This window comes from Anabrus simplex, chromosome 1 (genome assembly GCF_040414725.1).
Source record: "Anabrus simplex isolate iqAnaSimp1 chromosome 1, ASM4041472v1, whole genome shotgun sequence".
Taxonomy (NCBI): Eukaryota; Metazoa; Arthropoda; class Insecta; order Orthoptera; family Tettigoniidae; genus Anabrus; species Anabrus simplex.
In genome coordinates, this window is record NC_090265.1 from 918,728,724 (window position 1) to 918,755,257 (window position 26,534).

The window sequence follows — 26,534 nt, forward strand, 5'->3', positions numbered from 1 at the left end:
GCCAAGAAACCGCTGGTCAGATATTACGAGGTGACGTATAGTCATTTGGACGAATCCTTTCAGCCGTTATTCTTCGCTTTCTAGACCGGGGCCACTATCTCACTGTCAGATAGCTCCTCAATTGTTCTCAGATAGGATGAGAGGACCTTGAATGAGCCTTCAGATCCGAGTAAAAAACGGCTGATCTTGCCGGTAATCGCACCCGGGCCCTCTGGGTAAGAGGCAGGCTCACTCTCTCTAGACCACGTTGCCGGCTCAGTCCAGGAAAGTAAACTGGCGTTATAAATACACCTTCTTCGCTGAATGGTCAGCGTAGCGGGCTTCGGTTCAGAGGGTTGGGGTTCGATTCCCGACTGGGCCAACGTTTTTAGCCAGTTCCAGTTCATTCCCCTGCCTCGAGGACTGCGTGTTCACGTTTGTCTCAATACACATCACATAATACTATAAACTACTACAGGAACATGCAATAGTTGAATAAACCCCGGTTCGAACCCCACTGTCGGCAGCCCTGAAAATGGTTTTCCGTGGTTTCCCCATTTTCACGCCAGGCAAATGCTGGGGCTGTACCTTAATTAAGGCCACGGCCACTTCCACTCCTAGCCCCTTCCTGTTCCATCGTCACCATAAGACCTATCTGTGTCAGTGCGGCGTAAAGCAACTAGCCAAAAAAAAAAAACAAAAAAAAACCGAATAAATCCCACCACCTAGAGTTGGCATCAGAACGAGCATCCCGACGTAAAACTGGGCTAAAATCTATATGCCATTCGAACCCAAGTAAATTTGTGGGCGTCTGAGTTCAGGACTTTTCATCATCGCAGTCGATGTTCGAATCCCAGTTAAATGCATTGGTCTTTTCAAATAAGAAGCCACGTTCCTGTTGCTCGGATTGTAGGCGAAGCATTGATCACATTATCAACAGTCGCTTCATACATACCGAGCAAGTGGCCTTGCAGTTAGGGTCGTGCAGCTGTGAGCTTGCATTCGGGAGATAGTGGGTTCGAATCCCACTGTCGGCAGCCATGAAGATGGTTTGTAGGCCACGGCCGCTACCTTCCCAATCTCTCACCCTTCCGTCACCGAAAACCTTCGGTGTGTTAGTGCGACGTTAAACAAATAGCAAAAAAAAAAAAAAAAAAAAAAAAACTTAATACATAAGTTGCCTTACGTCCATTGCAGTACTACTTGAGTTTTGGTGTTCTTTGTGTTCACACAGAAAGGGTCTCTCTGGCCGAGGTTTTAAAGGTGTACTCAGTTCACCCGGAAGGATAGAAACTAAATTTCCACGTCTGAAGAGGCACATGGCCGCGGGGTTCACTAAGCCTACTTCAGAAATGAATACCACGATAATTCCTGGGGGCACAGGCTAACCACTCTGTAGTACCTAGAGCCAAGATTGCGGAAGGTGGAAGAATGTATCGTTCACTCCTCCGAGGAGTTTCATGGCTTGTACGGAGATTTCATTAGCATTTGATTTTGTAAAAGCATAACTCTGACATTTGCAAATCTGACCTTTCTTCAGAATGTTGAGTTACGAAACAAAACTTTTCCACTGTCATTATGACATGATTTAACACAAAAAGCTGGACTACTTATGCCCTCAATGTTCCTTGTGTTTCTTTGTGATCCACTCCAAGGTTTATTATATACGGAGGATACACACGACTAGTGACAGGAAAACCCTACAAAATAGTAGAAACATGTTTTAAGTCTAGAGACAAATGAAAGAGATAATTTAGTTCCTTTTCCCCTCCAGTATATATAGAGATGGGTTTCAAACCTGGAGAGTCTAGTTCTTTTTCCCCTGCATTGTCAATAAGTATGCACTAACTACTGTGAAAAATACACAACCATTATTATTCCTCTGACACAGAATGTCAGGTGACATGCACTGCTGACAATAGAAGTGTCATTCAAGATCTCAGTCCTATAAAGGTTTCTTCTTTGCTGTTGCTTAAAGTGCTTTGGACGAGACTGAAAAAGAATGCATATTAACTTTCATTCTCATTCCAGGCTGGTATGGTTACCAGAAAGTCTGTACAGCTTTCAATAAAGTCAGCAGCTTCAGATAACGCCCAGAAGGTTTAGGACTAAATCCCAGTTGTGACAGCTCACAGTCCAGTTCTAACTCAGATCATGCTTCACAGTCCATAGCCCCCGTGGTAAGAGGAAGCATGGCCCGGTGGACAACGCACGCACCATCACACAGGAACTGCCTGGCCTCTACAATGACCTTCCTCTTTAGCTAAAATACAGTATAGTAAATTAGTGGCGGGATTCTATCCCTACACGCTGATTTCAAATCCTTTTATATGTTCGCCTCAATCTCCAGTTCGCTCTGTGGGGGATGGAGGTGGTGGGGAGAGAAGATAGTGCATCTTAACTGCATAGACCGAGAAACCAATGCTATCTTAATGCAATGGCTGCCACACTGACAAATACAGCATGGAACCATGCACCACCTCGTTTCATAATCATAGACATTCTTGCTTGTCAGAGTAGCGCGGTTTTCAGATTATTTATGTCCATTGTTTCCTGTTGATTGTAAAGTTTGCAGTACGGCTCAAGCACAATACCGAATCGATGAAGATTTAATTATTTAATGGCCTGTAGCCTCAGGAGAGGTCTTTCGATTTGACCCTATCTGAAATGAAAGCTAATGCTGAAAATGTCACAAACACCCAGCCCCCGAGCCACAGGAATTAACTAATGAAAGTTAAAATCCCCGACCCGACTGGGAATCAAACCCGGTACGCTTTAAAGCAAAGGCCAACATGCTAAACATTTACCCATGGAGCCGGACACCGATGAAGATGTTTCCCTGGGAATTCGCGTCCGACCACTCAAATGAATCTCAGCAACTGCCTCTCTTCGTGGCCAGTCTGGAACGTTGGAGATTCCTTCTTTCAAAACTCTTAAGCTGGCCGTGACCGACAGGGAAGTGAAGTGGTCGAGAGACGATTGGGACAATCATCCATATTAATCTTTATCCCCGCCCCAGTATGTTATAGTTACCAGACAGTATTCCAAGAAGTTATATTTTCCAATATATGATGGTGATATTCTTTAAATACTTTTGGACAATCAGTTAGGCAGATTGGTAAGATATTTCCTTACTGATAATTCCTGAAACTTTAACACTTTTCTTGGAAAGTGCATCAGCTCATTCATTATCTTCAATTAGGCAGTGTCCTGGTGTCCACTTTAGAGTGACTGTTTTACCCTTTGCCTGATAAATTTGGTCATTTCACATTTTACATGCAGACGACATTTTAATTTTATTTCTACTTAATACGAGCAGAGGGCATTTCCGACTGTTGAAAGTTAAAATAAAAAAGCAAACTTTTGAAGCTACCGACTGCGTAGGAAATTAACAATTCATTGTTGTTTTTAATTTCTATTTCCAATACCGAGGGGTATGTTTTGTCGCTCTCCCGAAGAAACCGACTGCGGAAGAATACGGTGACTACCGTACCATCAGCCTGATGAGTTGCGCGTTGAAGCTTCTCCTTCGCATCCTTCACGCTAGAATATATGGGCGGATAGAAGCAGGCGTCAGCCACTCCCAGTTTGGTTTTAGGATTGGGCTTAGTATGAGAGAGGTTCTCTTCAACTTTCAGGACTTGATGCAGCGCTGCCGTGATGTTAACTGCATTGCCTTTCTCTGCTTCATTGGCATTGAAAAGGCTTTTCACAAAGTTCATCATGAAAAAATGATTGACGGCCATAGAGTATAGCCAGTCTCTACTGGCAACAGAAACCCAACGTCAGAATCGGCAGTCGCACGACAGAAGAGGTCAAAATAAAGAGGGGAGTGAGACAAGGGTGTATACAATCACCTTTGATCTTCAGTTGTTATTCCGAGCACATCTTCCAAACAGCCCTCGATGATTAACATTCCTTTGATGTTGAAATTGATATTGATGCCGTCTTCGATCATTCGATATGCAGATGACACCTTGCTGATTGCTGATAGACACGACGGACTACAAAGGCTACTGGATCGCGCTGTGACGGCCTGTGAGGAGTTAAGGTTAAGGCTGAATGCCAACAAGACTATATGCATGGTCGTGGCCAAGCAGCCGGTGGCATATCGAGGCATTTCGATGGCAGGAAGATCTCTTCAGATAACTGTAAAGATGATGATGAACACATGATATGGCTTTTAGTGCCAGGAGTATCCAAGAACATGTTCGGCTCGCTAGGTGGTCTTTCGATTTGACTCCCGTAGGCGACTTGCGCGTCGTGAGGAGGTTGAAATGATGATGAAGGCAACACATACACGCAGCCCCCGTGCCAGCGAAATTAACCAATGATGGTAAAAATTCCTGACTCTACCGGGAATCGAACCCGGGGCCCCTGTGACCAAAGGCCAGCACGCTAACCATTTAACCATGGAGCCGGACATGATGATGATGCTTGTTGTTTAAAGGGGCCTAACATCTATGTCATCGGCCCCCTGTAAAGATAACTTACCGGGGATCTTCTGTCAGTGAGGAGTGAAGTAATGCGCCAGACAATAACGAATGTAATAGCATAAAGAAAAATTATATATTAATCCCTGGAAGTTAAGTATTGCACTGAGAAGGCGAGAACCACATTCTTCAAGTTACAGGCAGTCCTCAGAGGTCGCGATCTCAGCCTGGACCTCAAAGTACGTCTTCTCCGTTACTATATCTTTTCAGTCCTTCTTTACGGAGCTAAATCGAGGACACTGATAGAAGCTTCTTTCAAAAAAATTGAGGCATTCGAGATGTGCTGCTATCACCGGATGCTCCGAATCAACTGTGTTAGTCGGATTCGAAACGAAGGCGTTCTCACGTGGATGAGAAAGGAGCGGGTCTTGACCCGGAAACTCGCCTACTTCTGTCAAGTGATGCGACACACTGAGAATTATCGTCTTATGGTCTACTCCATCTCATCTTTCAGGGAAAGATATGGGGAAGACGCGGCCCGAGCTGAAGAAAGATCTCGTCGCTGGGAATCCTACGCCAGTGGTTCGGGATTTCCTGAACAGCACTCTTCAGATTATCCATCAACAGGAGGACTTTGCCAAAATGACTGCCAGTGTCTGCTTCCGGACATGGCACTTGCAGAAGAAGAAGAATAAGACGGGGTAATCCCTGTTTATCTTATTCAGAAACTCCGGATTTGTTTTTCGGCTTCCTCAGTACTTTTGTTTCTGGTGTGAGATTTAGAAAGTGGTTCACTTAGCTCAGGGCCTCTCAGGGTGCATGCGCCTGGTGCATGCACTGTGCACGGTGCAAAAGACGACTTCGCTTGGTTGACCAGAGTGCAGACCCCACTCCTCGATTTGGAGCAATAGCGCTGTCTCTCTCTTTCCCCACGCCTGTCTCGCTCGCTCCCCCTGTCTCCCTCTTCCTCACTTGCTCCGTAGCGTTCCAAATCCGAGCCGAGTTGAGCCGAGCTTAGCCGAGTGGCCCAGAGACGAAGCGTTGGTCCGAGCCGAGCGGGACCGATGCACTGTGCACAGGAACTCTGCGCCGCTGTTTGCACGCGTGAGATTTTGGGCGTTTGAGAGGCCCTGACTTAGCTCCATAAGGTGAGCTGAGACGCTGCATGCAACGAGAGGAAGCGAACTCCGTCACGAAATTCAAGTAATATAATTATGTAACAGCCTTCAGGTTGTTTGGCTGGACAAAAATCGTCTTAGTAGACCCAATGCACTTTATGGTATTTGCAAGGTTTGTTGTTTTGTTGGACTTGGCACGTAAAAGATCATCAGCCCATGCACATGTTTTTGTGTAGATACTGTCTAAAAACCCCGTATTTCTTAGAATTCTTCAGTAATGTGTACAATTATAATTAATTATTGAGGAAGATATGAATAATATTTCGTTAGAGGCTCGCCTTCTGTGCTCATGGTTCCGGTGCAGTGTTTGGCATTTGTGACAGCTTAAAATCCAGATCCGTTGACTTAAAGCGTGGTTTTTGTTTCCTTCTTCATTTGATAATATTCGCTGATTTAACCAGCCAATCTTAATACCATTAACGTTCACGTTCCTCTGTTATCCAGGTGACATAAGACCTTAACCAAGGTCCCATGACTGTGTGGTTGTAGAGGTTGACAGGTCTTATCACGTACTGCGATGGGAAAAAAATTATATTCCCTAAAAAGTTTAGATTATGTTCTACGAAGAGAAACATGTCAAAAACGTCGGGCAGCAGTCGGTTGTAATATGTATGCGTGTTGAGCCTATCTGGATCCTCAACAGCTCCACCATCAGCTGAAATGAAATGTCGTATGGCTTTTAGTGCCGGGAGTGTCCGAGGACAAGTTTGGCTCGCCAGATGCAGGTCTTTTGATTTGATTCCCGTAGGCGACCTGCGCGTCGTGATGAGGACGAAATGATGTTGAATACGATACATACACCCAGCCCCCGTGCCAGTGAAATTAACCAATTAAGGTTAAAATTCCGGATCCGGCCGGGAATCGAACCCGGGTCCTCTGTGACCAAAGGCCAGCACGCTAACCATTTAACCATGGAGCCGGACTCCACCATCAGCTGCCCAGGCATCACTGAAGAGGCGTACTAGGGATCTCAGGAGTGATGTCGTTTCCCTTTGCTTTACTCACAGAGACAGATATTTCTATTACACATGTCTGCCAAGACCGATGTGAAATGCACGCACCAAATGACCGTATGAGAGACAGTTTTACATCAACAATAACAGGGACTGGCTGCGTGAGGAATGCTATTACTAGTATCGCTCATACTCCAGTCACTTTCATATTGTCAAAGTTAAGAATGAGACAGACAGATGAATGAAAGTAACAAATTTGTTCTAGCCCATACCAGCAGACATAGAGCACTGTAAACACTAGGATCACCAGCAAATGTACGTTGCTCTTTAAGACTACTTAAATGCGAGAGACCCATAGATATTGAAGAACCCATTTTCAGGGGGGAAGTTTAGGCAGCCCACGATATCTTAAGACTATAGCAACGAAGGGATATTATCATCATCATCAACATCATAATCATCGTAATCATCACATTGATCAGGAAGTGGCAAATTCTATTCTCGGTTTTATCACGAATTGAAACTGTTTTGAGGTTAGGAATGGAAGGAACTTTATTTCACGAGGGCAGTTGAGAATATTCCCGGTCGTAAAAAATAGGCCCCTCCCATTTGGTAAAGTAACCATGGGATCAATCACTCTTATCACACGATACTTCACTGTAGCGAAGATGACAATCATCGATCATTAGGCTGTGCTAAAAAGGCTAAGACGTTAGTCTCATAGTTGGAAATTTCTGTTCGATATTTGATTGATGCAGGTACTTAAGAACTGCCTGCCACTTTACTATTTGTTCTGAATTTTAAATTAATAGCTACTTATATATTATGTGTTCCCTTTTGATGTGCTTATTTCTATTTCGGAATTAAATTATAGGTGTATGTATCTCGTTCTTTCTTTCAAACTTATTTGTTGTCGTGGATTTTATATTAAATTTTTTCGATTTGATTTGTTGAGAGGGGCTAACAATTACGTTTGTTTTGCCCAAAAAATAGCAGTCACCTTCAATATTTTCCCAATTAGCGATCACCTGCACCATTTTCCCAATTAAATTAACCAGTTGTCAAGATGAACACCAAAGAGATTTCCTCCGTTGCATATTCCCTCTGGAGGTTAAGTTGAATCGAGGCACAGTGCTAATTGCTCTGTCGTAATCTGCTTCCTCTCTTCAGAATCCCCTCCATAACCTCCATTAACTGCGAGGAACCCATCTTGTTTATATTTACCTCATTAGTAGTTGGCTCATCATCATTATTCTGTCTTTCCGTATTGTAATTTGGCAACCCATCATTTGACTAATTCAGTTTTCTACTTCCATCACACCTGATCTTCTGTACCATGAAGTAGCTGTTCCAGTAGTGGTGTGATAGCCGAGTGGCTTCTCACCAACACGGCCGTGGTCCGTATCCCGCCCAACGTTAGTGGGAGTTTTGAATGGTCACATCCTTGTGGTTCGGATTCCGCATAAAAGTAGAGATCCCTTGGCTATGATAAAGATATTGACAGTCACGTGAAACAAGTTTACTTTTCTCAACTGTTCCATTATTCATTTTTCCCTCTTCCATTAATCCAGCCATTGGATGAATAAATGAAAGAATTCGTAATAGAAATGTATTAATATATACATTACTAATTTCTTTCTTTCTCAATCCCATTACCTTCCAGGGCTGGTTTTTCCTTCGGACTCGGCGAGGGATTCCACCTCTACCGCCTCAAGGGCAGTGTCCTGGAGCGTGAGACTTTGGGTTGGGGATACAACTGGGAAGGAGGACCAGTACGTTGCCCAGACGTCTTCACCTGCTATGCTGAACAGGTTCCTTGTGGGGGGATGGGAAGATTGAAAGGGATAGACAAGGAAGAGGGAAGGAAGCGGCCGTGACCTTAAGTTAGGTTAGGTACCATCCCGGCATTTGCCTGGAGAAAAAGTGGGAAACCACAGAAAACCCCTTCGAGGATGGATGAGGTGGGAATCGAACCCCACCTCTACTCAGTTGACCTCCCGAGGCTGAGTAGACCCCGTTCCAGCCTTCGTACCACTTTTCAAATTTCTCGGCAAAGCCGGGAATCGAACCCGGGCCTCCGGGGGTGGCAGCTAATCACACTAATCACTATACAACAGGGGTGGACTACTAATTTATTAATTAGTTATGATAATGATCTAGTTATTGCACTGTCGTTTAACTTTACTATGGGTACTATGTCCAGCCTGTGCTCTTGTCGTCAACCAATAGGGGCGAAGAATAGTAGAATTCGCTGGTAACATAGTCTCTTTCCCTCCATTAGTTTCTTTAAAATCGAGTTGTTCGTTCTTTTCTCTATCCACGATATTCTTTGTGCCCTCCTGTACGCTCATTTATTTATTCTGCTTGAATTATCTACGTCTGCACACAGTAAGGGAAAATTGCGAACATTAAGGGTCATCAGCAGTTCACCTACTTATAGCCGCGATCTTTCCAGATGGCGGTCAGTTTTGACACATGAACGTCGCAATGCTAGTTCGAGTTATCACAGAGTGTGATGAAATACATTTGAAACGGACGCCTGAAATACTATCTACATACGGAAACTACCAGAGCAGGCTGGCTTTGTGAAGAATAAAGTAACACGTGTACAAGTTCTCACTATCAGACAGCTGACTGAGAAATGAGGGAATTTAACGCGCTTCTGCTGTAGTGCTGTGGTTCCTCCACTAACAGCAAGATATGGCTCTCAAGCCGGTCGCGAGCAGATTTAGCAACGTCGCCTCGGAAAGTCTATTTGAATTCGCCCGCGAAGCGATCTGATTGGCTAACTTTAGCAGCTAATGAAATAAGAACGGCGCGAGATATCGGGTTATTTATTTTTCAAATTATTTATTAGCATCACCAATCCTCTACCCGGTTTACATTGTTTCTGACCACCCCGTATACTGTATGTGACTGGGGGGGGGGGGGGGAGGCGTGATTATATAATGGAGAGCAAGAGCATTTGGACTATTTTTTAATGGCCTTTGGTTATAGCCCACAACATTTGGCCATCTAATAGTGATAAGGATAGGGATGATGCTATGTCTTTTCGCCACGAGGCCAGTCATGGCACTGCTACAGGGTGGGAAGGCCATGCTAGAAAGGTAGTAGTTGAAATGTCGTATGGCTTTTAGTGCCGGGATATCCCAGGACGGGTTCGGCTCGCCAGGTGCAGGTCTTTCTATTTGACTGCCGTAGGCAACCTGCGCGTCGTGATGAGGGTGAAATGATGATGAAGACAACACATACACCCAGCCCGCGTGCCTTTGGAATTAACCAATTAAGGTTAAAATCCCAGACCCGGCCGGGAATCGAACCCGGGACCCTCTGAACCGAAGGCCAGTATGCTGACCGTTCAGCCAACGAGTCGGACAAGGTAGTAGTTAATGCGGTGTAACAGTTAGGAGATTATCTTTTTTTAAAAAACTGTTTCAGTTGGTGGCTTCTGCATCCGGGTTTATATAGTTAGATTGGTGTTTTGTAGAAAATGGATCAGTGCTCTGTAGATTTTTTTTATCGTGGTCTTGAAGAATAATGTTGACATTTGTGGGGAATGGGATATGTAGTAACCGAAGCTGTATGAGTAACTTTGTTCGCTGTTGCTCATACCTGGAACTAGAAAATACTATATGATTCAGATCCGCATCATTGTAATCGTCATGTCGGCAAACTTTCAAAGTAGTCATTCCGATCCGGTGGAATTGGTGAAGGTAGCATCCGTGTCCAAGCCACATCCTGATGATGGTTTTTAGATGTCTCCTTGCAGTATTGCATTTCCAGAACCAGGGTTTTTTTTTTCGGTATTGTTGTTTGCAGTGTGCGAATTTTGATATGCGACTTTTCGTTTCTGCAACGACGGTATTCTGAAGTTCCTTCCATTCGTACACAGTCAAATGTCATGCTGGAGGAGCAGTATATTCTCTGTATTTCTAAGTCCGATGCTTGATATAGAGAATTTGTGCACGTGTCCCTTTGTTCTTCACTGGTGAAGTGTCCTTCTGAGTATATATTTCAGATGCTACTTTCTCAATATACAAGGATTTAGGCCTGCTTCATCATATTCTGTTATATCTCGAACCATAATTTCGATGTTCGTTTCAGCATTTTCTCACCAGTAAAGGCGAACTTTTCGGACCTCTTCACCGATCGTTAGATTATGAATGGAATGCCAAAAATCCTTCTCGACACCACCGTAACATGAATGAAGAGAAAGAGCAGAAATCAGTTCGTGGTCATTGAAATCTATTTCGGGTCAAGGATAATCCTGTGCACTTTTAACACCGCTTTGCACTCAATAGCTTGTTTATCAAATTGTCACGCACTGTACATTCAACAACATTGTTTTGCAATCCAGAAGGCGCCGTACTAATCTGATAATGCTGAATCGCTGCGGATGTATAGTAATACAGAAACCACTAAAGCACGTTTAGTAAACAGATGGTAGTACTTTTTTAATGGCATGCGGTTTTTGTGATGTAAAAGCATTGAAGCTGTACACGCACGTTGATATATTACAAAGATATTCAACAGATAAGCCAAGCCAAAAGAAGTAAAAGAGCAGATTAGAGCAACAGAGAATAAATAACCTGCATCAAGTCAAGCGTAGGGGGACGGTATGGATGGATAGTGGTGGTGATAATTGCTGTTGTAAGAGTTAAAGCAATGGGGTTATTAGTCTCAGGGTCACCGGGCGAGTTGGCCGTTCGGTTAGAGGCGCGCGGCTGTGAGCTTGCATCCGGGAGATAGTGGGTTCGAATCCCACTGTCGGCAGCCCTGAAGTTAGATTTCCGTGGGTTATCCATTTTCACACCATGCAAATGCTGGGGCTATACCATAATTAAGGCCACGGCCACTTCCTTCCCACTCCTAATCCTTTCTTATCCCATCGTCGCCATAAGACCTATCTGCGTCGGTGCGCCGTAAAGACACTAGCAAAAAAAAAAAAGTCCCATGATCACCGAGCTAGTGGCCACGTGGCTTTGGTCACGTAGCTGTCAGCTTACATTCGGGAGATTGAAGGTTCGAACCCCACTTACGGCAGTCTTGAAGTTGGATTTCCGTGGTTTTCCATTTTCACACCAGGTAAATGCTGGAGTTATACCTTAATTAAGGCCACGGTCGCTTCCTTCCCACTCTTAACCCTTTTTTATACCATCGTTGCCATAAGACCTATCTGTGTCGGTGCGACGTAAAGCCAATTGAAAAAAAAAAGGCCTCGCATAAGCACCGAGGTGTGTGATCACGCTCCTGCTGATCATTTTTGCAGCATGTTTGGTTTTCTACGGTCAAAGTTGTAGGCGCGAATGCGGGTATAGTCGTTTTATTTAAGAATGAATGAAAGAGAACTGTGGTACGTTAAGGCAGGTTCGATCCTGGCTCAGTCTGGTGGTATTTGAAGATGCTCATATACGTCAGCCTCGTGTCGCTAGATTTACTGGCACGTAAAAGAACTCCTGCGGGATAACATTCTGGCTTCGGCGTCTCAAAAACAAACAACAATAATATTATTATTAGTTTTATTACTGATATAACATTATTATTGTCGATTCGTTATGCTGAACTAAGCGCGAATGTTTCTTCTTTTCTTCCTAATATCTCTGCATTCGTTCACTGAGTTCCTTTCCGCGTTCTTGTGTTAATCCTGTATATTTTTTGTAGGTTTCTCTGAAAATTTATGTTTGTGTACTAAGCTTAAACATTTTGTTCTGTCTTGAGTGCTTTCCTCTATAAAACCAATTTCTTGTAAATATTCGTGTATTTCCGCTCACCATTGGTTGCTGTTTTGCAGGGATAGTGCTCGCTCTAGAAGTTTCTTTGTCAGTTTTTCGTTATCTCTTCTGCGCAGCTGTTCGTAGTACTTAAGTCGTCTTTTTCCATTATTGTATCTGATTTATTCTCTGTGATTTATAAATTACGTGTGGTTTCTTCTTCTCCTTAATGCGTTTACCCTCCGGGTTGATTTTCCCTCGGACTCAGTGGCGAATCCCACCTCTTCTGCCTCAAGGGCAGTGTCCTGGAGCGTGAGACTTTGCGTTAGGGGATACAACTGGGAAGGAGGAGCAGTAACTCACCCAGGCGGTGGGGGGGAGGGGGGATGGGAAGGGATAGACACGGAAGAGGAAACGAGCGGCCGTGGCCTTAAGTTAGGTACCATCCCGGCATTTGCCTGGAGGAGAAGTGGGAAACCACGGAAAACCACTTCGAGGATGGCTGAGGTGGGAATCGAACCCACCTCTACTCAGTTGACCTCCCGAGGCTGAGTGGACCCCGTTCCAGCCCTCTTAACACTTTTAAAATTTCGTGGCAGACCCGAGAATCGAACCGGGCTTTCGGGGGTGGCGGCTAATTACGCTAACAGCTGCATCACCGAGGTAGACCCTGTGTTTTCTTTTCCATCCTAATTCCGTTTTCATAGTTTGGCCCTAGGTTTTTCTGAGAACTTTTCGCTCTTGTTCGATGTTTTTATTTGTGCCCAGTTATCAGGGTTTCGGATGTATAATGTGCCTCCGGTTTCATGACTGTGTTGTATTATCGTAATTCTGCATTTTTAAATAGAGAGTTCTTGTTGTATCTGTTCCCGGTGATTTTGTAAGCTCTGCGCAGTTTAGCAGTTCTTCTTTCTTTCTTTCTTTCTTTCTTTCTTTCTTTCTTAGCTTCCTGATATATTTCTGCTGGTTGAGTAATTTCGCCGAAATAACTTACTTGAAAGATTTTTCCGAATTTAGTGGTTGATTCTTGAATCTTGTTTAGTTCCTTCCATATGCTGCGTCTTTTCAAATGAAATTTGGAGTACAGTTTCATATAACATTATTATTATTATTATTATTATTATTATTATTATTATTATTATTTAGTTTGTTTTGGCCGCCTGAAGACCACGGTGCTTGTGCTTTAGCTGTGTTGTTGTCGATGCTTGCCCGCTTCTGGTGTTCTTGATGGTGGGTTTGGCTGCTGTTTTCTTCTTGGTACCTTGAGCTTTTCTGTTGGCCCATTAATCCTTCATTTCCTAGCTCAACTCTGTCTTGCGTTCCTTGGACCATTTTCTGGTCTCATTGTGGTTTGCTTCTGTAAGGAATGGTAGGAAGGGTCTCGTTTTAATAGTTGAACGGAAGTTACTTCTTTTAATTATTGTGGCTTATTAATATTTTCTTCAATATCCTTCTCTATCTGCTGGATCCACAGGGATCCAGTGGCTTTACTCTTATTGGCTACTTAGAAGATCTTATAGGACAGCCTGTGAGAGTCCATTCTTTACAGGTGTCCGTAGAAAGCGAACCGTCTTCTTCTGATGGCATTTATGAGGGGTTCTTAGTGTTGGTAGTTCACGGTTTGGTTTGTACAATCGTCCTCCATCTGAAAGGATCCTTGATCCTACTATCTTTCTTAGGAACATTATTATTATTATTATTATTATTATTATTATTATTATTATTATTATTATTATTATTATTATTATTATTATTATTATTATTATTATTATTATTATTATTATTATATTACATTTAGTGTTAGCGTGGGATGTACTCATTTATGAAGCACTACATTACATCCATTAGAGTATTAAAAAAATGTTAACCGTGATGTGATAAGAAAGTTGAACGGTTCTCATTCCGTTAAAGTTGGCTATAATACATGTAATTTTTAAATGTAGCGTTTTGCTTATACAGTATTTTATGTGTGGGTGCTTGGCTGTTATTTGCTCGAAAGTAACTTAATAATGAAGTGAGACTTGGACCTGCTAGCACGTTATGGCAGGCTATTAAGAGTCTGCTTATCTGTAGCCCAGGGACTAGCAAGAACTTAATGACTTTAGTGAGATGCCATGTGGCGGACGTGCGTTCTTGTGCTGCTCCTGACGGAACTGTTATCCCCCACCGACTGTAAACAGGTAAGTCAGCTGACTTTGTACGATAAGACGCCATGTAGAAAGTGTATTCCGTGCTTTGAACTGAACATGCTAATCGCCGTAAGTGGTTTAACATAGAGACGTATACCGTACAGAATTTTGTTTGGGGGAGAGGGATGGGGCGAATGAGATTTGCCTGCATACAATTTTAGAACACCTTGCACAATACACTGATATATGCACACATTATTAACAAACGCTATTAACCTGTTCAAAGCAAATATAATCCTTGGGTTCTATGACAAACCTCCCTGTATTTGTAGTAGGTCTTCGGTATATAAATGCACAGCTTCCTACAATGTGGGTTGAACACATTTTTCATGACAGTTGTTTACATATTTTAATATTTTTAGAAGTAATTTGAATGTACCAAATCAAGTTTCTTTGGAACTATAAGCAAACTTGTTCATCAAACACATGAATATTACTATGAATCGACAGCAAAAGTCCATTCAGCCGCTGTACAAATGTTGTATATGGGAGATAGTTGGTTCGAACTTCACTGTCGGCAGCCCTGAAGATGGTTTTCCGTGGTTTCCTATTTTCACCTTAATTAAGGCCACAGCCGCTTTCCTTTCCACTCCTAGCCCTTTCCTATCCCATCGTCGCCATAAGACCTATCTTTGTCGGTGCGAAGTAAAGCAACTTGTAAAATAAAGACAAAAAACAGATTTTGTGCCTCTCAAATACGTTTTTAATTGTCTCACTGTGGAAAACCTTTGTTCTGCAGAAGCAGCTGAAACTGGAAAACACCTAATCTTGTGAAGAACATAGATATGAGGAAAATATTGTTTGTCACACTTACACATAGACCCCACTGTAGTATGTTTGTTTCACGGAACCACTTTCCTTGCCATAATGAATATTCACCTTCAGTCATTTCTTCATAACACTTTTATTCATAGAACTTCACAGCAGGCTGAAGAGACGGAAAATCATTGGTTGGCGTCGACGAGAACCAAAGTATTCGTTTCTTAAGAAACCGTACCTTATCTGAAATCAGGTTTCCCTTTCTAAAACAATATTTCCTTCTGTGTACTGGTTGTAGCTAAATGTGTGTGATTTACTTCCCTTATGAAGTTATTTATCTGCTTGACAGCCAGTGGAATAGGAATTTCGGTAGGGATCAGGGCCCCCACGCCCCTAATTTAACGTATGCCAATACAGTACTAATAAAATGAAAATCCACAGCTTGTTTCCAGCCATTCGACCGGATGAAGAATTAAATTAATGAAGCCCCATCTAGCGGCGAGGATAGGAATTGTGCCGGCTGCCGAAGCCCGTCGTACTCCTCTTGAGCAATGATTACGGATTGACAGGTGAAATGAAATGATATTGGAGAGTATTGCTGGAATGAAAGATGACGGGGAAAACCGGAGTTTCCTGAGAAAAACCTGTCCCGCCTCCGCTTTGTCCAGCACAGATCTCACATGGAGTGACCGGGATTTGAGCCACGGAACCCAGCGGTGAGAGGTCGGCGCACTGCCACCAGAGCCACGGAGTCTCTTATATCAATACTAATATGTGAAAATTTAGTTTCAACTTATAAGTTTGAGCGGGAAGAAGGAACCAAAATTAGAATAACGAATGCCAGCAAGTGTTATTTTAACGTTAAAAACCTATAACATTCAAAATTATTGTCCAGAAACACAACATTCATGATATACTAAACCCTTTAAGGCCCTTCGAAGGATACTTACCTTCCTTATTTATCAGCAATCGACACGAGACCTTTCTCTTGGGTCGCTTATGGGTTCTTCGTCACTTGCTTATGTAAGAGGTGGGTTTCAGTAATTTAAAAAAGAATGTCTATAATGAGTGAACTCGATTTAAAAATGTAGGTTTATTGATCATTTGAAACATATGTAAACTTTTAACATTTCACAACAGCTGATCAACGAACTCATACCGGTACCTGTCCGTTTAGAAACAAACGAATAATAACAACGATGATGAGAGACGCTGGCTTTGCAGACATTAACTCAATTGCTTCCGTGTGAGACTGCATGCACCACCATAATGATTCGTGATATCCAGCCCCGTAACACGAGCTCTGGACTCTTGGTATAATTAAGGCTGTCCAATCAGCATGTGGCACACAGCGGTTGTACAGCATGGACCCTTAATTGAATCGATGTGACCTGCGACTATGTCATGGACCGAAATCTAACCGACATGTAACTCAGTGATTTATGTTAAAGTCATTGTGGATGATGACTGCAAGAAGAATGGTGCTATAACGGTAGATGGCCCTAATCTAAGTCACTGAGGTTGATGACCCCATGACCAACCAAATTTCTAGGCTGAAGGCTGAACACAATTAAGTTAAAGTAGTTGATGACCAAGGTTTCCATGTTAGTAAATACCCATCACATCTGGTGCTCAGTCAAATCAAAATAAAAAACAACAACAACAAACGTTCACAACACTTGTGGCAGTAAAGTCCCTTGCTATCGGACTTGTCCCCTTAATTGTTACGTTAACAAGTTAAATTTTCCCAGCAAATAAAACTAAGATTTCCAGAATACATTTTCAAGTTAGTCACTTGGGTTTAAGCTAATTCTCAAAATACGGTTTCACTGAATTTAATAAATTAATAAATGAAGTAATCTCGTGATCGTAACTAACAACAAATTTTATCTATCCTGGACGAATTGGTTCATTTAAACCCCCGTACGGTTTCAATTAAATTTACGTTAGCACTTGGACATGTTTACCAGAAACATTCCTTTAAAAGAAAATATTAATCCCTTATTCTTATAGCTTTCGTGTTCCGCAGCTGTGTTACGAAAGACATGGTCATAACTACCGGTGCCATTTGTTTATTTCAGGATTTCACTCAACAAGTTTACGTTATAACACTAATAATTATTAAGACACTAGCTTGGATAAACTTCATAAATTTACACGCAACGCAAAATAAAACAACCCATGTCAGTCTTTTATAACGTCTACGGTTAACTCTTGGACTAATTTCGGTACCTCCTTCCGATATGATTTCCTGCTGATGAGACTCAAGTGTCGTAATTCACCTCACCCACACTCTAAGATGGATGGACTACTTGCACCACCATGTGCTCCACAGGCATGACCTCATATCACACGAACCTACACTTGTACCTTGAAAACCAACCAGACCAACACCTCATCCATCAGTTTCTCTATGGATTTACAAGCTATCGTGACATTCAAATAAAACAATCCTCAACGATACAAAGCAACATTACTATAGGTTCTCAAATTTTGACACCCCTGAAAATGGTTATTTACAACATAACATCGTATCATTTCCGTCGCACCTATAATGATTCTCAAGTTCTATACCAAACGATTCTCTTGTTAAGTACTGAAACCTATTTCCAAACATTTATTATAAATGACAAAATTTCAGTTTCAATTCCTTTCTGACAAATGAACTGGCTCGCTCACCGAAACAGATGGTCTACCTGGAATGAAAACCCTTTTCGTGACCTCTATGAAAGCAAACACGTTATCTCTTCTAATTCTCGCCTCGTTGACAACTCACGTGAAAGGCAATACTTAACCAATACAGAACATGCAAAAATATTTTATTTAAAACGTCACTTGAAATGTTCCTATCCACCACGCCCTACGGTTTCACGTGGGATCCTAACTATGGAAAGACCATATTCCCATATAATTAAATTACACAAATAAATCATCGGGTTCCTTACAATGAAAAATCCCTGCAACAAATATCACTTCAATACTACAGGATTTCAACCACCTGAGCCACATTTCCTCCTAACTCTGCAAGACTTCAACCACTTGCTACCTCAAATTCTCTACACGACAATAATACGGAATATCTCTCTTACGCGATCCACTATGCTATTACATAAAACAATCTGTGACAAATTAACCATCTCTCCTCGCATATCTTAGTCTGGCCACAAAATATTTCAAAACCGAAACTCACAACTTGACTTACAAAATTTTACCGTTATTTTCTCCTCACCAATTCTACACATATTTTAATAGACCTTTGGAATAACATTTCGCTTCCACAAATCACACGCCAGTTTCACCTTGTAAATTCCTTGACTAATTCTACAGTTCCGACCACATTACGACGCACGCTCCGCAATAGCTGGCGTTCCATCATTATTGTACAATCGCTTTAAGTGGTAAACCACGGATTACACTTACGGGAATTGCAGCTTTACACTGAACAGAATTTCGTGATAAATTAATATCTTAACTTGGGCAAACAACAAACATAGGAATGTTACGTTCGTTTTACAACCATCAAATCTACTATTGTGCAACATTTCACACGCTAGTTTCACGGCTCTACCGATTGTCCAAGAAACATAAAATGACCTTTCGTCGCATACTTCTGACATTTCCACGAAATAAAAGGGAGACCAAAGTGGGTCACAGATACACAAATAAAATGGTACATAATGAAATAAACAAATGCACTTTACAAAGGGTAGCTTACATACCTGGAAGTCATACGTGGCCTTGCATCATTACAGGCCCACCAGCCTCTCTGTCTCTTATCCAGCCATTTCAACAGGTAGTGGCTTTACGAAACATAATTTTCCTTTCATCAGGATTCCTATCCTGGGTGTAATGTTTTATAGATTATTTTATATCATTAATCTGAAAATAATGGCAAATAACAATTATAAATGCCCTTCACACATTTCTTCCTTGTAGGGACCGAACACGTTTGTCGAACCACTGATCCGTACACGCAATATTTTATAATACAACAATGATATTTGCTAATTCAACTGCAGCATTTCGGCATTAAATGACCATCTGTTGCTTGAAGCTGAATCTGAATGATGATTCTACGTTTTGGAATACCGTCGATATTTTTAACCTATCTCCACTTAGATATGATGTTACAGCCACCTTCGGCTAAACCTATCTTCCATTTTAGGACTTACGTCTTTCCAACAAGTTTGCAGTGTTATTCTTAAATGCTTGGAGTTGCCTCAAATTCACTGGACACAATGGGCACTCGCAAATGGCGTGGCGTGGTTTTATAAATTTTTTCCCACTCCCATGCCATTTGCATTTACAGAAAGTTTACTGACACAGTTTTACCTCACTGAATATTTGATTATGGCTGATTCTGAAATAACACATACTGTTCAGTTTAGTAGGGGTGTTGATGATAAGCATTAAGGGTTTCTCTGAACAAATTTTAGTCTTTAAATGAACTCATATGCTAGGCACTATATTTTAGTCGATTAACAGAGTTTAAATAAACAGGCGCGTCTTTTCGGTAATTTTCCTTCTTGGGGCACTTAGCGGCCTAAAGTCTTTATAACTGACAACCAGATTGTTTCATTTACGACCTCCTGACGCTTTCCACGACGGTTTAGTCGCCAATTCGCCTTAAAACGGAATTTCAGCAAAAATAGTTCCACGCCAAATTAGTTTGTATCCTTCCACATTTTACACGTGTGGGTGGCGTAATTTCTGTTGCGTGAGAATGAGAACATAACACCTGTTCTCCACTCGTCGCCTCTGGTGAGAAATGAAAATGTAATTAGGGCTCCTCATGACCTGGCGCGCTGGAATTAAACGGTTCCTCATGTAATGAATTTAGGACTCTGGATTCTTATGACTCAAAAGTCATCGGTTCAGTACAAAACAATTATCCTACCTCTTCTATTCTATGGTTCTGAACATTTGGTAAATAAGAAAGGCTGCAGATCACTCATTACTTTTAAATGTACAGTTCTCAGAAAATTCTTAGGACGTCTTAAATCAGAACTACACCAGGAAACTACGCAGCAGTCAGGAGGTACGTTACGTACAACCTACCGTCAACCTACAGTGACTCTGATGTAACTGTCATAATCCGGAGCTGACGTTTGAAATAGTTTAGATATATTCTGCTACACCAAGCCTTCATCAGACAGACAGGTGAGAAAAGAGCTGTGGATAGACGGAGATGTCGCTACAGAGATCAAGCCGTACCAGATCTTCACGATATTAGTGGAGAAAAGGAACAAGTTTGGGATATGGGAAAATAGCGGACATTGTAGACGAGGCTAAAAATATTTTAAACGGTCGTTATAATTGTCTTTGGAGGTTACCTAGTTGTGCGTCCTCTTAAAACAAAAATCGTCACCACCGTCGTGAACTTGTGACCTTTAACCTCAATCATATCTCCCTTGGGAAAAATCAACTTCTTGGATATGAAACTGTCTCTAAGGCAAATCAAACTACTACTACTACTACTACTACTACTACTAGGAAAACAATCAAAAACCCATATAATGCAATTTTACAGATTCTCAGTTGGGTTACGAGGCTGAGTGAGTCCCGCCCCAGCCTTTAGAATAGAATTAAAATCCTTGAACTGGTCGAGAGTTAAACACAGGGACTCGGGGTAAGAGACAGATACTCTGCTTCTACACCACAGAACTACTACTCCTCCTCCTCTTACTACTACTACTACTACTACTAATAATAATAATAATACTAGAGTAGTAAAGTCTCGGGCTTCGGACTTCAAGATCACGGGTTCAGACCTTGCAGGGGTTGTCGGAGTTTTGAAAAGCGAGATAAAGTTCATTCGATATTCCACGTCGGCATGTGAAAGATATCTGGAAACGTGTTAAATGTTTACGCGATAAATTTAATTAAAACTCACCAGTAGGTTGCCTAAGAATTCAAATTTCTGTGGAGTCTAGAAGGTGCCTAGGCGAGACCGTAAATGCATGCTCGGCCCTCTGAAGGATGTGAGATCGATTCCCTGTTAAGGAGTTGAAAAATGTAGAAACGATATTTCTACTTTCGGAGAGGGGCGTGACCCTAAGGTTCACTCAGTCTGTATAAAAATAATTATGGGGTTATTTTTTGGGGTGCAAATATCGTCGGGAAAAGAGGTAACAACTCTGTTCCACTAGTTCTGAGGTTACGAATAATAGAAGCTTTTACCTTGCACTCCTCCAAGGCCATTCACGGCCTAAATGACGTCAGATCAAAATGTGTGTATGCGCTAGCTGAAGATGATTATTATTATTATTATTATTATTATTATTATTATTATTATTATTATTATTAAAACGTACGTTCTTTATTTTTATTATATTGCCGGGCTGAGTGGCTCAGGCGGTTGAGGCACTGGCCTTCTGACCCCAACTTGGCAGGTTCGATCCTGGCTCAGTCCGGTGATATTTGAAGGTGCTCAAATATGTCAGCGTCGTGTCGGCAGATTTACTGGCACGTAAAAGAACTCCTGCGGGACAAAAACCCGGCACCTCGGCGTCTCCGAAAACCGTAAAAGTAGTTGGTGGGACGTAAAACAAGTATTATTATTATTATTATTATTATTATTATTATTATTATTATTATTATTATTATTATTATTATTATTATTATTGTAGATCATCCATTGTAAAAGCAACGTTGAAATCGGCGTAACTCTGAAAATTATGAGAATATGACGCGGGTTTTGTGTAATGTTTATTTTCTCTTAAGTTCCCAGAAAATGAGCTTCGTAAGTAGTGATAGAATTATGTGATAGGCCAATATAATGTTGATTGGACCAAGCTATTTGAGATTCTGAAGGTGATCGGGATCATATACAGAGAACGAAGAATTATTTACAATCTGTATAAACATCAGTCAGCAGTGATAAGAATCGAGGGCTTTGAAAAAAAAATAGGAATCCAGAAAGGAGTGAGGCAAGGCTGCAGTTTGTTCCCCCTCCTTTTCAATTTGTATATAGAACAGGCCGTATAGGGAATCACAGAGAAATTTGGAAAGTGAATCACAATCCAAGGAGACGAAATCAAAACCCTGAGATTTGCCGATGATATTGTTATTTTGTCTGAGATCGCAGAAGATCTATAGAAATACCTGAATGGTATGGACGGAGTCTTAGGTAAGGAGCACAAGATAAAAATGAGTAAGTCTAAAATAAAAGTAATGTAGTGTAGTCAGACGAAGTCAGGTGTTGCAGGTAATATTAGATTAGGGAATGAAGTCTTATAGGAAGTAGATGTATATTGTTACTTGCGTAGTAAAATAACTAATGGTGGCAGATATAAGAAAGACATTAAATGCACACTAGCACAAGCAAGGAAGGCCATTCTTAAGAAAAGAAATATGCTCACTTCGAACATTGATATAGGAATTAGAAAGAAGTTTTTGAAGACTTTCGTCTGGAGCGTGGCATTGTATGAAAGTGAAACATAGACGATAACTAGCTCAGAAAGAAATAGGAATGAATCTTTTGAAATGTGGTGTTACAGAAGAATGCTGAAAGTGAGATGGATAGATCGAATCACGAATGAAGGGATACTGAATCGAATTGGTGAGTGGAGATCAATTTGGATAAATTTGACGAGAAGAAGAGACAGAATGATAGGGCAGATATTAAGACATTCAGGTCTTGTTCACTTAGTTTCTGAGGAAAGTGTAGGTGGTAAAAACGGTAGGAGTAGACCAATGTATCGATATGACAAGCAGATTAGAGCATATAGAGGATGTAGTAGCTACGTGGAAATTAAAAGGTTAGCACAAGGTAGGGTGGCATCAAACCAGTCTATGGTCTGATGACAACAACATTTATAGATTTTCTTACGGCTATTACTTTGGGCAATATTATGTTTAATTTGTAATCTAGTTTATTATTTAGCGTATGATGTTACAGTTGACAATCGACTATGTACAAGTTCTTAACAAACACAAAAATTGACTCTATAGGCATATATATACAAACTCCACATTAAATAGGTTAATGAGGGGGTCTTTTAGTCTCTTATAGACGAATGTCCAGCTCTTCCAGCCAAGAGAGTGCCTCAGGGGTCACTCGATGAATGTCCTCGTTGGAACCAGCTGAAGCTCGCAGAGGGCAGTCCTTCGGAATGTGTACGATCGTTTGCACTTCAGCACCACAGCCACAAGCTGGAGAGTCTTTCCAGCCCCACTGATGCAGAGCAGAAGCACTTCTGCCGACTCCGCAATTTATCCTGTTGAGTGTGGTTCAGGTGGAGCGAGGAAGGTTGAACCCAGACAACTTTGTACTGTAATTGGATCCCTAATGTTGACAATGCCATGAGGGTGTGATTGAGACCCTTCGTGTTTCCATATTTCATCAGGCTTGAAATTGCCGTCTTTCAGGCAGGTTTCAGTTATTTGAGTCCTATTACGGCATTTTCACCTGTATCCTGATGATCCACAGTCTAACAAGGGCTCTTTGCCGTCTGATGTGAGGAGGTTGAATGTTGCTCAGTAACGGTAACCGTTGAATAGGAGTAGAGCACAATGTACCAGATATAATTCTCATTGTGTGGTGCAGTTGGACATCAACCGGACTAGTGTGGGAGCTATTGAGCCATACAGAGGAGCACTATTCAGCTGGTGAATATACTATTGCTAGAGCAGTTGTTTGTAGTGTACACGCATCTGCGCCCCATGAAGTACCAGCTAGTCTACCCAGTAAGTTGTTACGGCTTTTAAGCTTAGCAGCCAGTTTCTCAAGATGGTATCGATAGGTTAAGGACCTGTCTAAAGTTACACCCAGATATTTTGGGTTGGTATTACACTGCAGTGTGTGGTTTCCGAACCTGATCGTAGGATGATAGTTTGCCAGCCTGTTATTTAGGAGGAACGTAGCTAACTCTGTCTTTAGTGGACTAGGTTTCAGGCGCCATTTTTTGAAATAATTACCCATATTGTCAAGGTCTTGGGATAGAATGTCTTCTGCCTCATTGAAGTCTGTTCTTTGTATGGTGAGGTTGATATCATCTGCATAGATGAACTTGCGATATACGGTTTCTGGGAGATCATGGATGTATAAGTTGAAGAGAATGGGAGACAAGACAGCTCCCTGTGGCAAGTCGTTATTAATTTTAATGGAATCTGCTATGGGCATGTTCTATATGAATTTGGAAACATCTGTTACTGGACATATTTTTTATCAGGGTGAAAATTTTAAAACATGGTATAGCCCTGATGAGTTTCAGGAGAAGGCCTTCTTTCCAAGCGGTGTCATAAGCAGCCGGATTTTTCATTTCCCTCTCGAATCCTGTTTCAAGGAAGGAAGTCAAAGTGAGAACCTGATCACCGTAGTCTTGACCATGCCGGAAACCAGCTTGCTCAAGTGGAATAAGGTATTCAATTGCAGGAGTTATTCTATAGAGGATCAGCCTTTCTAGAAGCATATATGTAACATTTAGTAGAGCTATGGGTCTCTAGCTTTGAGGTGATTTGGGATCCTTGCCAGGTTTCAAGATAGCAATAATTTTAGCTGTTTTGAATAGAGGAGGCAAGCGGCCGGATTGCAGTACATCACTGAAGAAAGAAGCAAACCAACGCTTGGTTGCTGGACTACAATTCTTTAAAAGTTCGGGGTATATGCCATCAAGTCCAGCAGCTTTACCATTTCTGAGTGTGTCCAAACTTTTTTGTACCTCTTTTGAATAAGATGGACTTGTATACTAGTCATTTGGCTGGGTGTCTTGTTGTCTCTGCCTTAGTTCCGATTTAACCCCAAAATCCGGGATGTTGAGGTGATTAGCTATGGTTTCCACATTCATTGAGGTCTGATTTCTTGATGGTGTAGAAGTTGGATCGAGCTTGCGGATGAGAGACCACGCTTTTCTGCTTGAATGTGTGAAGTTAAGATCCCTTACAGTTGTTACCCACATCTCTCTTCTGGCATTGTCTAGGGATTTCAGGAGTTCGATTGCTTTCTCTTGACTACATTCTTACTCATATTCAGCGGACAAGCGACTGGTTTCCTCTTTCCAACCTGGAATGTAATCCTTCCGATAGCCTCGAGGAATGGCCCTTTTTGCAGATGATTTTATTAGACAAACAAACCTACCGTAATTTTCTGAAGTTGGAACTATGCATCTAATATTGGCATCTGTGTTCATTGCATAAGCATTCTAATCAGCTTTTTGAAAGTTCCAGCGAGGTTTAGGTATAGACCTAATGACAGGTATCTGCAGGCCAATTTTGTAAATTATGGGTCTGTGTTGACATGGAGGGAAATTTTTCAGTACCTACCTGTGCACTGGCGAAGTCGACATGAAATTGCAAGGAACGGAACAGAGATCGGGTGAATGGTCTTTATTCCAACGGCCAGAGTGGAATGTCGCTATGTCCTTAGCATCGTAGACTGGCTTAATGTCTCTCTTGTCCATCCATTCAAGCAGTCTGTCACCATTCTTATTACACTCGTCATATCCCCGTAAATTGTGGTGGCTGTTGAAGTCTCCAATGATTATGTGTATTTTCTGTAGGTACCAGCAAGAAGGGATCTGGCCAATTGACTGTAAGTGCCTTATATACATTGGTTATCACAACACTTGTGTAGATGAGGAGAAGAAAGTTTGATACACAACGTTTTCAAGTATATCATAGTTTACTATATATTTCCTGACCAAAGTGGCAATGCCATATTTAGGATGATTTACTGCTGTTGCTAATTGGTATCAAGGAATTTTACCCCGGCTGTTCAGTTAAAGGTCATCTTCTGTATGAGTTTCCTGAAGCACTACTACATCCACGGAGTGATCCAGAAGGATTTTGAATAAGTATTCACTTTTTGCCTTACTGATTCCTTCGATGTTAAGTTAGCAGATTGTTAACTGAGAGCCAAAGGTTTGGGTATGGAAATGCGAGTCCTCAGAAGGACTGTTTTTATTATGATTTAAGTTGATTTCTCGATTGTCATAACCACGAGGCCCTGTAGAGCAGGACGGCGGCTTATTACTGTTGTTATTGCTCTATTAGCTCCACCCGGAGGACACGTGTAGGGTACTTTAAGGTTAAACCTACGGACGTTGAGCAACGTTGTCCCCCTTTGTTATCTAGTGCAATAGTACAGCGAAAAAAGTTCATTAGAGCACATATTAAGGTTATTGTTTATTGTGTAGCATGATACTCGTATGTCCATAATTTTCCTCTTTGCTAACGGTTTAACATCGTACTAACCGTATAATTTTCGGCGACGGTGGTATAGGAAAGGTCTAGGCCTGGTAATAGAGCGGCCATTGCCTTAATTAAGGTACAGCCTCGGCATTTGCCTGGTGTGAAAATGGGAAACAGTAGAAATCTATCTTCAGACCTGTCA

General features: G+C 41.7%; 1 protein-coding gene and 1 pseudogene across 6 annotated transcripts in view; both read left to right on the top strand.

The window, feature by feature from the left end:
- The window catches only part of Cad99C (cadherin-99C), a 529,236-nt gene that overhangs the window by 423,873 nt on the left and 78,829 nt on the right, over positions 1-26,534 (top strand). For 2 of the 6 annotated variants that reach the window (XM_068225295.1, XM_068225298.1), the window contains exon 2: positions 14,328-14,434. The exons of 1 other annotated variant lie outside the window; for it this stretch is intronic. In XM_068225295.1, the coding sequence (XP_068081396.1) occupies positions 14,369-14,434 (66 nt within the window). In that variant the 5' untranslated portion in view covers positions 14,328-14,368. Of the gene's footprint in view, positions 1-14,213; positions 14,435-26,534 lie in introns of all 6 variants that reach the window. 3 more of the 6 variants (XM_068225296.1, XM_068225297.1, XM_068225299.1) reach the window with 3 other exon arrangements.
- LOC137501080 (uncharacterized) lies at positions 22,082-22,744 on the top strand (annotated as a pseudogene).